General features: G+C 37.9%; 3 protein-coding genes across 3 annotated transcripts in view; 1 reads left to right on the top strand and 2 right to left on the bottom strand.

Annotated features, from left to right (window-relative positions):
* The window catches only part of slc26a6l1 (solute carrier family 26 member 6, like 1), a 15,443-nt gene extending 10,851 nt beyond the window's left edge, over positions 1-4,592 (bottom strand). The window contains exons 1-9 of the mRNA XM_057846754.1: positions 3,532-4,592; positions 3,276-3,415; positions 3,099-3,209; positions 2,855-3,030; positions 2,605-2,769; positions 1,865-2,017; positions 1,357-1,439; positions 1,104-1,251; positions 853-966 (exon numbers count right to left, since the gene is read on the bottom strand). Coding sequence (XP_057702737.1) covers positions 853-966; positions 1,104-1,251; positions 1,357-1,439; positions 1,865-2,017; positions 2,605-2,769; positions 2,855-3,030; positions 3,099-3,209; positions 3,276-3,415; positions 3,532-3,671 — 1,230 coding nt within the window. The 5' untranslated portion in view covers positions 3,672-4,592. The remainder of the gene's footprint in view (positions 1-852; positions 967-1,103; positions 1,252-1,356; positions 1,440-1,864; positions 2,018-2,604; positions 2,770-2,854; positions 3,031-3,098; positions 3,210-3,275; positions 3,416-3,531) is intronic.
* kbtbd12 (kelch repeat and BTB (POZ) domain containing 12) lies at positions 4,376-11,050 on the top strand. Its single transcript, XM_057846755.1, has 6 exons — positions 4,376-4,525; positions 4,812-5,954; positions 6,026-6,296; positions 6,871-7,021; positions 7,112-7,309; positions 7,873-11,050. Exons 2-6 carry the CDS (start codon positions 4,849-4,851, stop codon positions 8,037-8,039), a joined length of 1,893 nt encoding a protein of 630 aa, XP_057702738.1. The 5' UTR covers positions 4,376-4,525; positions 4,812-4,848; the 3' UTR covers positions 8,040-11,050.
* Positions 9,653-14,578, bottom strand: LOC130922176 (interactor of HORMAD1 protein 1). The gene is made up of 8 exons (XM_057846757.1): positions 14,478-14,578; positions 14,192-14,267; positions 13,978-14,104; positions 12,496-12,623; positions 12,085-12,133; positions 11,906-11,990; positions 11,570-11,682; positions 9,653-11,494 (listed from the first exon to the last, which is right to left on the bottom strand). The coding sequence occupies exons 2-8, from the start codon at positions 14,245-14,247 to the stop codon at positions 10,871-10,873; spliced, it is 1,182 nt and encodes a 393-aa protein (XP_057702740.1). The 5' UTR covers positions 14,248-14,267; positions 14,478-14,578; the 3' UTR covers positions 9,653-10,870.

Below are 14,578 nucleotides of genomic sequence, written 5' to 3'. Positions count from 1 at the left end.
TATAGACCGAATACTTTTTTTCCACCATGATTTGCAAATAAATTCTTTAAAAATCAAACAATGTGATTTTCTGTTGTTTTTTTTTTTCCACATTCTGTCTCTCATGGTAGAGGTTTACCCATGATGACAATCACAGGCCTCTCTAATATTTTCAAGTGGAAGAACTTGCACAATTAGTGGTTGACTAAATACTTATTTGCCCCACTGTAATTGCACAAGGTTTTCTAAACTATTATCCTTGTAAGGCAACTAGCAAGCACAATGTACCATTAGAACACTGGAGTGATGTTTGCTGTAAATGGGCCTCTTTAAAAAACTACGTAGATTAAAACCGGACGTTTCCAGCTAGAGTAGTCTTTTACCACATTCATAATGTATAGTGTTTTCCGGATTAGTTTGATGTTATTTCCATTTAAAAAAACGGCTTTTCTTTCAAAAAGGAGGAAATTTATAAGTGACCCCAAAGTTTTAAACAGTAGTGTAATTTCAAAATATATACAGTATCTACAGTATTTTCTAAATATTTCTTTTAATTGTATCATTCTTTAGGGGGGATGTCAACCTGTATGTAGAATGGGCTTGTTTCTGTTTTAGATATATATTATATATACATACAGTATATACTGTACATAATCAATTGATTTTCAATTGGCATCAATTATAATTACAATATATTTCTGCAAGTCCTGTCAGGCATAGTCCCTTACCCTAGCTAATCACAGCAAGTTTATTGCCAAACCTTTCCCTCTAACTATTCTTGGTGGTGAATGAAATTGGAGTACTTTATATTTTAAAAATACTGGGGCATTAATGGTACAACAGAGTTTGCGATTTCTACTGTTCAACACTCACTTGTGTTTTTCCACCAGTACTCTCCTGAATGAGACTTCGAGACATGGATGCACATACAGCATAGCATTGGAAGAAACCCCCAACTGTATTGCTGAGACCCAGTGCCACCAGCTCCTGCAGAAGTTTGTGTAGTCCAAAATCAGAATGATGGGCTTAGAGGCAATTTAACAAATAATATGCAAATAATATTTGCAGTATTTATTAATAAAAATGTAAATAAATGTATAACAAGGTATAGGCGTTTGTTGCACCTGGTTGCTGTCCACTTGGTATCCGTGCTTCAGTGCAAATGTTTTTCCGAGTGAAACTGATATGGCATAGGCTACTAGAGCCAGAGCAAAAGCATCTCCAATGACGTGACTAAAAATGTTCACATCTGGTATAATTGGAGAACTTAAACTGGTAAGGAAAAGAAGATGAGACATGGGTGAGTCAGTAATTAGGAAGACAGATACATAACCCCCTCCAAAAAAGATATGCCACAGAAAAGAAAAAGATGCTTACCCACTTGGGATTTCTCCAACAACTGAAATAGTGTACTTTCTATTCAGGTATCCATAGTTTGAGACCAGAGTTGCTGCTATAATCTATAAACATACAGTGTTATGTTTGGTATTAACATCTATGAATGAATGAATGAATGAATGAATGAATGAATGAATGAATCTTTAAAGGCCACACAGGTAGGCTGGTGGAATGTTTTTTCAGTACAAATTGGTACAGCTTCCAAAATTTAACATGCAGACATACACAAGTGAGGGAATGCACTATGCACAAACCCATTTAAACATCACTTATTTCAACCAAGTGAATCATATAATGAATTGCCAGTTAATTATTATTTGTCAAAAGGTTATTTTTGCTGTCGAGTGCACAAATGTAGAAGCCCTCATCTCGACTGTTGACTCTGCATGTTTCCACTGCCCTTTCAAGGCTGCACAATCAGCAATGGTGTAAACTGCTGATGTGCCAACATGAACATCCCAGAAAGTGTGTCCTTGTGTCAACTGACTGTGATGAGCTCCACTGGGATAGGAACTGGCAGCCTTGGGCTCAGGAAGGAATTGAGCTCCTTTGCCGCAATCAGCAACACCATCGACACAACACTGACAGCGAGAGTAGGGAGATGCGTTTGTGGCAGCAAGAAGCAAACCTCTTTTAGAGTCTGATTATTGAGGCAAGATAGCGAGAAACACAGAGATAAAGAAATATGAGAACATGAAGCCAATACAACATAACATACTGTAAATGATCATTTCATTTTTAATTACTGAAATTGAGTCTATCATACAGGGGATGAAGCATTCCAAATTTTTACATCATCACAAAATATTTACAGTAAATATCTCAAAATTGCCGAGGAGTACAACCTCTCATTTGCTAAAAGATTTTTTTTTTTTATGATTCTTTTGTGGAGTTACACATTACATTGGGTGTGAGACAACCCATGCAAACGCCACACTGGAAGGCCAGAGCCCTATTTTGAACCCATGTTTCCAGACTTGTGTTTTGTGCTAGCTAGTCAGCCAATGTGGCCTCTGAAGTTCACTTAGCACTTGTAAGCATCACAATGGCTTTAATGTGCCTTCAGTGTTCTCATCAGAATCACTCTGTAATAGTATAGTAGAATAATGAAACTTTGACATATTGTACTATGTGGCACAACATACTAGTATAATAAAGTTTCTATGCTTCATTTTCCTCACTGGATCAACTTGATTTCGGCATGCCATAAGCGGTTACCATACTTACATACACCAGTGACAAAGGGCCATTAAATCGTTCTGGTGACACTCCAAAGATGTACTTCAGTTGCGCCACAACAGCATGGACTGCTGCAGCTGTTGTGTATGCCCGCACCAAAGGTTCAGATAAGTACATTCCTACAAAACCAAATTTGACCAAACCCAGCAAAACCTGAGCACAACATACATTGACAATATTATGCATATAAGGTTTGACTATATAAAAGGCGGCAAAGTCCAACGTTTTTCTTTCATACTTGAATAAGTCCTCCCAGAACGGTGGTAGCAGCAGCCACCTGCACCCTGTACGAATCACGAGCAGCTATGTCCACCTCTATTGTAACATTGGTTCCATTCATTTTCAGGAAATCAGCATCTGGAGAAAGCCTCTCAGTCACAGAGCCCACCATTAGGCTGAGCACAGCAAATGTACCTGGACAACAACAGATGTGATTTTGAAGCATTACCAACAATTAAACCGTGTATTTTTCTTAAACTTACCTATTGAAATATGACGGGACGTTCCGAAAAAGAAGTAAATTAATGCTGGATAAAGGGAACTGTAGAGGCCAAATACAGGAGGGAGTGAGGCCAGTAATGCATATGCCATACCTAGGGTCAAGGATTGTTGGTTAATCAAAGAAGATGTGTCTAAAATTATATAAACTAATGTCCAACCTTGTGGCAGGTGCATTATTCCAACACTGATACCGGAAATGAGATCTGGCATACCATAGTCCCAGACCGAATATTTGGGCAGCCAATAAAACACAGGGAAAGTGCTCAAAACACCATGTTTAAGTTTAGCTGCATTACACCTGCAATACATATTTTATTGCAGTGTACATTAAAATGATGAGGTTTCTACAATACTGAAAAAACAATGGTTTGAATGAAATGTACACAAAAAAGTAAATTCATTAAATTGGCTTACCTCATGGAATCCTTAAGTTGGTTAATTATAGACGGTTGAGTCTCAGCGTAAGGTTTTCTCTGTGCTAACGCTTCCAAACCCTGCTCATCCAGTACTTCTCTTTCAATTCTGTATTTTTTATGCCTGTATCTTGAGTCCATTTGTCCTCAAATGTGTCAAGCTGCCTTATTGACAAGGCAATAATCTAAACGCCAAAGCTACTTCTTTACACCTAAAATGTTAACTGTGAATCTGATACTGTGCTTTATATTTATCTGTATATGAACATTAAATTGCGTAATGGTTAACTCACTTATAAACGAAAAAATATTAACTTAAGGGAGGTTTTAATGGTTGTTTGCAGCTGTTTAACAGACATGCTCATTTTCCGTTCGGAAGCAAAAGTAACACTAATGAACCGTGTAATGTCATCTTAGTTAGTACAATGTTACAGGGTTAATAATTTTCAAAATGCAGTATGACAGGCAAGGTCCAAAAATATCTACCGATGTGAAAAGGTAAGATGACTCTAGTCTCTCATCTGTAATCTAAAAGTTTTTAAAATATATATATATTGTGCAATACAGAAGCAATCGGTGTACTGGGTCTTTAATAGAGTGCAACTATGAAATTTGAGTCGGCACAGTAAGCTTTTCATTGCTGTCATTCCAGAGAAGTCTTCATGTGACTGAGGAAAAGAAACTACTACTTTGAACAAATAACTATATACAAAATGAAACAATACTATGCTCAAATTGAATAATAATTGTCAGCTTCCATGAAGTAACATTTTAAAACCCTCTTGATCACTCAACTATAGCCCTCAAAAAGATGTAGGCCACCAAAACACTGTCTATTTTGGGGGCAGTAGCTCAGAGGCCCAGAACAGTGGCAGGGTTACATATCTTTTTCTACTGCAGTGACTCAGACCCTCTCTCGAATGCAGTTGGATGAAAAACCAAGACATGTAATGTTCCTCTGAGATGGCAGCCAGTGAGGCCAGCTAATGAATTTGGTAAGTTTTTTGTTTTTTTTTTAACATTCGATAATATAGTCCAATAAGTTTTTCTGCATGTTACCTCGTTCAGTTTAAAATCTGATATGACAACTGAAAGATCTAAGTATCAAGAATATTGTCATTCATGCTTAAATCATTATGAATCATCAGTATTCCTCAATCATTACTTATGACTGAGGTTTTCCCAAATTGATTCCTGAATTAATGTACTTAGTACAGCAAGCAACCTTATCTATATGCTATAATGACTATTGATTTTGATGTTACCACTTCTCTTTTCCAGAGACTGCCCCCTCAGTAGGAAAAGCATTTACACATGCATGAATTTTTCACAACTAAACCTTGAAGCAAAGATGGATTTTACCGCTAAACATGGACAAATTCTGCTTGAGCAAGTGAGGAAGATGAGGGAGACGGAGCACTTGACAGATGTAGTGTTAGTTGCTGAGGGGGTAAGCTTTCCCTGTCACAGACTTGTTTTATCTGCCTTCAGCCCTTACTTTCGTGTGATGTTTACATGTGGACTGCGTGAGTGTAACAACAGAGAAGTATTTCTGCGAGACACCTCTGCAGACAGCTTAGCTCTTCTCCTGAACTACATGTACAGCTCAGATCTTCCTCTCACCAACACAAACGTGCAAGGAATCTCGATTGCAGCTTTTCTCCTGCAAATGGATGATGTATTTACTCAGTGTCAGCAGCACATGATTGAAAACATGGATGCCTCTAACTGCCTGGGTGTGTTTTACTTTGCCCGAGATCTTGGTGCAGAGGAATTGGCCGATCAAGCTCAGCGCTTCATAAGGCAGTACTTTGTCCAAGTGTGCCAGAATGAAGAAGTTTTAGAACTCGAGGCCTATCAACTAGGGAAGCTGATCAGTTCAGATGACCTCAATATTTCAAGAGAAGAAACCATTTTAGATGTGGTTCTTCGCTGGGCCAAACACAGTTTTCAGATAGAAGGAGAAGTACGTAGCAAGCATCTTCCTGAGCTCCTTAGGAAAGTTCGCCTACCCTTAATAAACCCAGACTATTTAAAAGAGACAATGAAAAGGAATACAGCCTTGTTGGCTGATGCAGACTGTATGGAGATAATGAGCCAAGCTTTGGAGGTTGTACAAATGCATCCCTCCGCAGTACCACGCAAACTAAAATTGCGCTATGGGATGGAAACCACGGATTTGCTGCTCTGTATTGGTAATGACAGTAGTGGAATTAGGTCAAGATATGACAATTATAGCGAACGGAGCTTCTGTTACGCCCCCACAACAAGTCGAACATACTACATAACTTCACCGAGATATGGAGAAGCTTTAGGGTATGTATGTGCAGGGGTTGTAACTGAAGAAAATGACATTATAGTGTCAGGAGAGGCCGGTGCCCGAAGAATGTCCCGACAAAAGGAAATGGATGTAGAGCTTTATAGGTGAGAGGGATAATGGGTGTTCAATTAACTGAGCAACAACCAGTGCCACTTATTGTTGTTTGGTTTGCCAGATACAAGGTCGAAGCCCAAGGAAGCTGGGAACGCCTGACATCGGCAGAGTATCGTGATTCTTATGGACTAGGCTCCTTGGGTGATACTTTGTATCTGATTGGTGGGCTGATGAAGCTGAAGAACCAGCTTCTTATCACTAACAGCGTGGCGCGGTGGCCTCTACGGGGAGGACCTTGGCGGAGTGCTGCTCCTTTACCAATGCCCCTGGCTTATCACAGCGTGGTCAGGCTGAAGGATCGCCTGTATGTCATTGGAGGTAAAACCCCACAGGTAAAACTAAGTAAATGCCTATGCTTTAATATGCATAAAAGTCAAAGTTGCTAGGGGTGGTAACATTACCAAATCCAAGAACATTGGACTTACAGGTCAGTTTAAAAGATGTACCACTGATAAGAGGAAAGTCACAAAAACAAAACTAAATGAATTTGTTACAAAAAGCGCTATTCATTTACTTAAAGTATCTTGTTATCACACACAAAACTATGCTAATATACTACTTCACTATTACTTCCTACCTTATATCCTAAATTTTTCTGATGGCAAAAGTTCAACCTTTGTAACAAATTCATTCTATTTCCACCCATTCATTTTCTCTTGAGGGCTAGTCAATCATAGGGAACGTACAGAACAAAGAGAACAAAATCAGTCTCGCTTTAATGCAATTACAAAGTGGGAACTTAATGTTCAAACCACAAGGTAATTCTATTTTCAATGCACTCTGAGGGATCGCTTCATCGTGTCCTGTTCTTAATGAATATCAGTTCTTGAGTTAGACCTCTGCATGTCGTTTATAAGTGCATCTATTCTTGATCATGTCCTCTCTCTCGCCCTCTTGACCAACCAGTCATGCCGAATGGATGATGAGCCAGACCGTCTTAGTAACTGCCTTCTTGAGTATGATCCAAATATAAACAAGTGGACAGAGCTGGGTCCAATGAAGTATTCAAAATACAGATGTAGTGCAGTTGTTCTGAACGGAGAAATTTTTGTAATGGGTAAGATTTCTGAGAGGAAAGTGAAGTGTACAACAATCTTCTGGTTCTTTGCCAATTCCCCAAGACACTGTTGTGATGTTGCCTCTGTAGGTGGTATTGGATGTGAGGGTATGGACCGAGGGCAGTCACGCCATTGTCTTGACGCTGTAGAGATCTACAACCCAGATGGGAATTATTGGAGGGATGGACCTTCTCTACCATGCGCTCAGCTGGCACTGCACACAAATGCCTCAAATGCTGGTGTGGTGGGGGGAAAGATATATGTGTGTGGGTACTACAAAGGAGCAGGTAAGATTATTTTCCATATCCAAATGCAAGTAATGTCAGAATATTTCCAGTCATAAAAGATATTTCAAGCCACAACTACAGCCTATGACTTTCCCCTTTACTGTGGTGTGGACCAAACAATAAACAGGCACATTTATAGAGAACTTGTGAGAAAAGGAAAGAGCCGTGACAGGAAAACTTGTGCCTGCTCAAAATGACATGATGTTTGTTCACAAATGCCTCAAGTATCCAATGGTTCCCAGTTGAAAAGAACATAGCAGCCATGAGGCAGCCTTCCCTACTTACCTGAGCTGGCCCTGCAGTATGCTATCCCTTTCAATGTCAAAGAGGAACTCATTTTAATGATGTGTATAAACAGCAAGGTAGCTGTGACAAGAAAGCTGTTGAGGATACTGGAGAAATACTCCCAGGAATGTCATATAACAGAGAAGGCTGGGAAAGTGATTCTAGGTTAACTAATGGTTTTGATTTGAAATATATCTTTTGTGACGCTAGTTCGGAATAGTATAAGGGCACAAAGTATTTTAATGTGATGGAGAATCTTCTGTTTCTTTAATGCACAGACCGTAATGATGACATAACAAAAGACATCTTGGAACTAGACCCCTGGGAGAACCGATGGACATTGGTTGCTCGGCGTGCTTTGATGCATGACAACTATGATGTCTGCCTAGTGGCAAGTCTAAATCCAAGGGGACTAATATCTCCCCCTGCAGACATACTGCAGTAAAACAGATGATTCAGCGTGCATTGTGTGAGTAAGTTAAATTGGTACGCACTTGTACCACATCTTTGAATTTGACCTTTGGATGAATTTATGCATTAATGTGCCTGCACGGGATCTATGCTAACTTTCTGCAACTCACTCCATGGCAGAAGTGCTGAACTGAAAATATTGTCAAAGCTATTAAGGTGGAGAGTAAGGGTATATTATTTTAATAGAATTCCTCATGAGAAAGATTACCAATGTTTTTCTATGAATTTTAATTTTTAGAATATATCAGATATTTTTATCCTTTCTTCCATTCTCTGTTCCAGTAGAGCTTGGGGTTTTACTTAAAGTGGCACTAAAGGGTTATTAATATCATTGTTTTTACATTATTTTTTAATAACATTGAATGCCATTTTTAGCTATTTTCTCATTTTAAAGCTATTTTAGTCGCTCCTTTTTGGGATCTCCTGTAGAAATACAGATTATCATTAAAATCCAGATGACTGTATGAGAGCGATACCTTTTGGCTTTTCCCTTTAGGGGTCACCACAGAGAAAAGAAACTCTTCGCATGGTAGATTTGGCACACAAGGTTTTAATTTGGATGCACATCCTGACAAGACCCACAAGCCTAAATCAAACATGTGTCACCACAATAGCAGTGGAGCACTCAGACCACTGGATTAAACTCCCAGGTACACAGCCAACTGAATGCGAATTTAATATTAGATATTCAAATTTCAACTCTTTGCTCTGATTGGGAAGCTTTTGGGCGTTGCCAATGCGAGTGGTGGCTTTAGACCAGTGGTGTCCAAACTATTCCACATAGGGCCGCAGTGGGTGCTGGATTTCATTCCTACAAAACAAGATGACATCTTTTCACCAATCTAGTGTCTCACAAGTGTAATCAGTTGATTGCAGTCAGGTGTTGCTTGTTTTAGCTCAAACTTCATTGGTTAAACTGTCTGTGCTCGATTGGTAGGAACAAAAACCAGGACCCACGGCGGCCCTTGCGGACAGGTTTGGACACCCATGCTTTAGACACATGGCAGAGATGTGGAATACAATAATTCTGCAATGACACCAAGGTTCAGTATTTCACAATCTTAAAAAAAAAATATTCACTTGACACTCCTGCAGAAGCAGGATTCAATGCTCCTATGCACACAGAGAAGCATATTTGAGTCAGGACGCAAGCTTTTGCACGGAATATATGCTTCCAAAATGCAAATATATTACTTATTTTCACTTAAAAAATGTATTACTTGATGTCAACACATGCACGTGGTGCTTCAAGACTGGAGGTCTTAATCGTATTGCAGACATCTGGAGGCGCCACAAAGGCAAACACGAGAAAAAAAAGTCGATCGAGAACCAGATGAGGAGGCCGACTTTTGCCTCTGAACAAGCCAAGCAAAGTGCCTCTAAGCCGGCTAGACAGCAAAAAGCAGCTTGGACTGGAAGTCATTGGGGGAAAAAAGTCTATCATGAGAACCGAGGAGACCGACTTTAAAGTGCCTCTCGGCTCGGGGCTGGAGGTTGCAGGGACAAAACTGAAAAAGACAGGAACTGGTCATGTGGCAAAAGTATTGTACTAAACCTTGGAAAATGCATATGCATTTTCCAATGCATTTAAAAACGTCATTATTTATGCTTGGTGCGGCTGAGTTAAGAACTAGGAAGTGGCAACCTCCAAACAGTTGGGATTGGCAGATCAATACCAATATCGATTTTCTTGATAGCAAGTCAGTATCAGATCAATGCTAATCTGGAGAGATCGATAAATAGCACTCGTTTGCAATGCTGTGGTTTCGGCAACTAGGAAACAACCAGGTCACCTGATGCGCTATGCTTCTTTGTCAGAACGGAGCTGTTTAAACTATTTGATTAAAAATGGAATCACAAAAAATGTCTTAAGGTCATCAAAACTAGTTGAAATTTATCAATGAAGCATTTACCTTATTTATTGAATGGTATTGTGATCACGTGGCACATTAAAACTGTTTCATCCTTTAAAGACACTCAGATTTACCATTCAATACGGCCCATATTTATTTGGTATGAGATTTATACCAAAATATGCAGTATTGCCGGTCCCTAGTGCTCAGCACTCTCAATATTAGTGAGCGTGGAGGAAAAACGATGAGGGCAGGTGCTTGCATAATAAGGCACATGTGTAATATCATATTCGCTCCATATTTAATCAATTAAAAAATTACACAGATAACACTCTTCACCCAGGACTTCCATTTCATTTCATTTCTGTATACATGAAACAGTTCAAAATATTGTAAAGTGACTTTAGTGCCTCTTTAACCTTTTGTCAAACATCTAAGCATGCACTGAAGTAAGACATGTTTGAATAATTATTTTTGTAATAAATATACACATTATCTACATTGCCAATTGTCTGTACTTTATTGTTTCTACTCAAATGGTATACAATCTAATATAACAGAGCTTCAAAGAATCCGCATGTTTGATATTTTGGAAAAACAGAAATATCGAATTTTAGGTACTCTCATGTCATTATCACCATTAATGCAAATAAACTTGAAAGTGACTTTTTTTCAAATAACAATCCAACAGCAAAAACACAAAATGAGTCAGTTTTAATTATGAGCAGAGAAACTAATTGTGTTACTTATTTCTAAACGATAGGAAATGAACCAACTTTCCATGAGTCTTTCCAAGTCTTTAGGAAATGTGCCATGCATGTATTCAACAATAGGTATTGCCGCTCCTATCAACATTCTCACCAACCAAATAAATAAAACATAACCAAATGGATTGTTTTGATAGACTAATCAATAATAAACGTCATTGACTTGTGATCTAGAAAACTGTACCTCAGACCTTATCTGTCTTAAACAGCTGCCATAGGGCATCATTAGGACTGGAATCTGTTTGCACCATCTCTGAGGTGGGTTTAATTTTTCTGGTGCTTTCAGGGCTGCTGCTCTCTTGAGACCAGCAGCTGAGAGGTGTGATCATACATCCTGTATTGGAACTGCTCTTTGGCTTCTGTTGTAGTAATATGTCTGGAAAATCAATGTTTTTGAGAGGTCTTGAGATATTTTGTCGTTTTCTGCAGCTGTTTAGCAATTGACTGTTTTCATCTGTGACGGTGGGCCTAGATCCCTGTCGGACCAAAGGTCTCCTTTTGTATCTACTTGACGGTTTCTTCTTTCTCATTGTGACAGCCAAATCAAAAGCAGCACTTTGGATGTCTGCTGCATAGGAATTCTGTGCCGTTTGGATCCCTTTGTCTTGTCCTGGTGATGTCTGCATGGCTTTGTCAGTTACTTTAATAGGTTCAAGCTTACCTGAATGCTCTGAAACTATGGCATTAAGTAGCTGCAATGCCTCCTCAAGCATGCTTGCTTGCTTCAAATTGGCTTTTTCTTGCTCAAGTCTTAGAGACTCCACATCATTTTGCATATTTGAAACGAGCTGTAAGCTGTTTTCCTCATTCTGACGGAAATTAAACAACAATCAGTATTTACTCATGGAAAATTGCAATGTATACAAAAAGCATGCAGGAGTCACCTTTTTCACTCGTTCGTCCAATTCTGTCATTGTCTCTTTTTGGAAACTCACTGTGTTCAATAACATTTCAAACTGTTGCGAAATGTTGCTCTGGCTGCTGTGTACAATTTGTACTGCATGGATGAAAAACAGGTCAATGACAGAACTAAAACGATTTGCTTTTTAATATATTCCCGACTTTTAAAATGTAAAAAGTCAGAGGGAAGGCGCTGTAAACCGTTTATTAGTGAGCAAACGGCCCCATCTACTGGTAATGATAACCTACTCGCCTGTTGCTTCTCTAACAATATTTTTCAACTTTTTTTTTTTTTTACTAGGGAATCGAATGTAACATACATGTTGAAGACAAATTGCTTAACATTTGGAGGCTGGTTTGGCATACAGTTGCATTTTCTTCTGTGCTCGAAACAAGTTGTTGGATCTGAAATATATTAAGTGATTAAAAAAAAATAATAATAAAAAAAAATAAAAATAAAAAGGTCAAAATAAAAATGAACCCAATAACACAAACTTACTTTGGTCATGGCTTCGCGAATTTGAAGGCATTCTCTTGCAATCATATCACTGCAAAAAAAAAAAAAAAAAAAAAAAATGGAAAAAGAATGTCAAAGCAGTGGTGTGGGAACTGCTGAGTGGACTGCATTTGAATTTGTTAGAACGTCTTAATATTTTATTTGTGTGTATCTTATGGCAGCCAGTCAGCAGCCAAAAATATTTGATGCACTTAATCGGCCAAGGGGGAAAAAAATCAAATGATGTCAATTATTCTTCATTCAGTTAGCAGTTGTTCAGTTAGTTACCCTTAAAATACCTGTACCAGTTTTAATGAATAATGGGTGTGACAACAATACAATGACTAAAAGCCAAGTTCTATGTTTCTAAAGATTTGTTTTCATTATCTCAAAGAAACAAAGAAAGAGCAATACCTGTCATATCTTTCTTTTGCTTTTTTCTTTGCCTCCTCAAATGTGTCCAAAAGTGTCTCTTTGTCTTTTGGGTCTCCAAACAGGAGGGGTTTGGAGCGATAACGGGTTGAAATCTTTGGGTCACTAAACTAAAAGGAAAGAATTGTAGTTTAATTTCCAATTAATTGGAATGTTAGTAAGTTATTATTTCTAATTTCACCATTTCGTTCACAAAAATACTTTGAATCTTTTTAATTTTAAATACTTATAGACAATTTACCTAAAATTAAAGCTTCAAACTCATGTAACATTGGCTTGTTGTGAGACAAATAACATTCAGTATCTGTAATTACTATGATACAGTGGTAGGTTGTGTCAAGGCCTCTTTGTTGACCTATATTCAATCAGAAACACTGGTTTACATTCAGGATGGTTTCTATTTTTGTTATGTGAGAATGGTGATATTAGGATATAGTATTTTTTTTAACCTAAACCATATAATGTCCAAATTACTGAATGGAGGCTCACATTCCTGTTCATACGCCAAGCCCATTGAGAGAAATTTAGGGCTCAGTGTCTTGCTTGAGGAAGATTTGGGCGGTATTAGAACCGCACATCCTTCAGTCACTGAATGACTCACCAACTAAGTCTATCTACAGTAGTATATATATCAGCGGACCAGCCCTGACACCTTTCATTGCTGTTGTAAACTACTAACTGTATTTGTAAATACTTCCTCTTAGCTTTGCATTTGTCAATGTGAATAAAATACATGTATACAATATATACTATGAGTACATACATACATACACACAGTATACTGTTCACACACGATTTTTAAGCCGTTGATTTGTATTACCATGAAGGACTTCAAAACTTAGGACATTAATGACAAATCGCCATAATATCACACGTTTTGCCGAATGAAAATTTTGAAGCATTCTCCGAAGACCCCATCGCTTGTAAGCAAAAACTTCAGTCATTGGAGCAAGGCAAAAAGATTGATTGAGTAAACAAGTTTAAATATACTGAATGATTATTTTTGCTTTCTTCTCTACAAACATTGTATATGAATGTGTGAAGTGTTTAGTTTAAAATCTGTAGTCTATTTTCTACTTGTGTAATTAAATTTAATTAAATTAATAAATTAATTAATAAAATAACTAATAACGCTAACAATAATGATTTGTTTATAGTTGGGGCTGTAATAGGAGGATATTTTGGCTTCAAGCTACTTGAAAATAAGCTTTCACTTTTCTGATTTTCTGAAAAACGGCATTAAAAGCGGCACTCCAGACTTAATTGGTGTGTAAAAACAAAACTTTCTCGCATTCTTTTCCCTTAGTTTTTTTTTTTTTTTTTTTTAGTATTTGAACTCAAAATGAATCAATTTACACATAAACTGCGATCTTTAGTATTTTGCATGTGGATTATTTAAAATTTGAAATGTATGACATAAATATCTCCCAATTTTGGAACGACGCAGTTTCTGAATCACCTTACCTCTTGTGAACTATGCTGAGAGCTTCTGGTCAACAAACTCATTTCGGGGGAGTTCCATTGAGAATTCTCCCTCCAGAACTGGGACCCAAAGGAAAACTGGCTATCTGTGAAGTTGGTACCTGCATATCTGTAGATTGTACAGTCATAGAAAAAAAAAAAAACAGCCCATATCAACATCCAAAAGTGGTGGAAACTGTTTTTGTTAGCTTATCACCTGCTTCCTGTTGACGGTTTATTCAGCAATTCTTTAATGTTCACTGTGTGATTCATTCCTTCAGCTATCTTCAGCTCTAAAGACAAAACGTATATTTTTAGGGTTTGAGCTTGAATTTTTTCTTCACTTGAACAATTTCAGTGGAAAACATTTTAGCATTAGCTTAGCAAGCATCCATCAATATCCCAATAACCTCATCATGCATAAACCCGGTAGTTAGGATTTGACGCGTACATTTATTTTCTTTGCTTTATTTACTTGACGTAGAAAGTTCAAAAGGACTTACAGTGAGCATATTTGCGATGAATAAATGATAATGACGTTCAAACTTCCCGCCTAAAGAACCGTAACGAGAGACGAACGAGAATGAGACGAGCTGCGTTCAGG

Source organism: Corythoichthys intestinalis, chromosome 9 (genome assembly GCF_030265065.1).
Source record: "Corythoichthys intestinalis isolate RoL2023-P3 chromosome 9, ASM3026506v1, whole genome shotgun sequence".
Lineage (NCBI taxonomy): Eukaryota > Metazoa > Chordata > Actinopteri > Syngnathiformes > Syngnathidae > Corythoichthys > Corythoichthys intestinalis.
This window is presented reverse-complemented; position numbering and strand designations above follow the sequence as displayed.

Coding starts and splice junctions, on each gene's coding strand:
- kbtbd12 (XM_057846755.1), top strand. CDS start 4,849: ATGAATTTTTCACAACTAAACCTTGAAGCAAAGATGGATTTTACCGCT. Junction 6,297..6,870: donor TTGGAGGTAAAACCCCACAG/GTAAAACTAAGT, acceptor TTGACCAACCAG/TCATGCCGAATGGATGATGA. Junction 7,310..7,872: donor TGGGTACTACAAAGGAGCAG/GTAAGATTATTT, acceptor TTTAATGCACAG/ACCGTAATGATGACATAACA.
- LOC130922176 (XM_057846757.1), bottom strand. CDS start 14,247: ATGAATCACACAGTGAACATTAAAGAATTGCTGAATAAACCGTCAACA. Junction 12,624..13,977: donor CTCAGCATAGTTCACAAGAG/GTAAGGTGATTC, acceptor CTTTCCTTTTAG/TTTAGTGACCCAAAGATTTC. Junction 11,991..12,084: donor TTCGCGAAGCCATGACCAAA/GTAAGTTTGTGT, acceptor AATATATTTCAG/ATCCAACAACTTGTTTCGAG.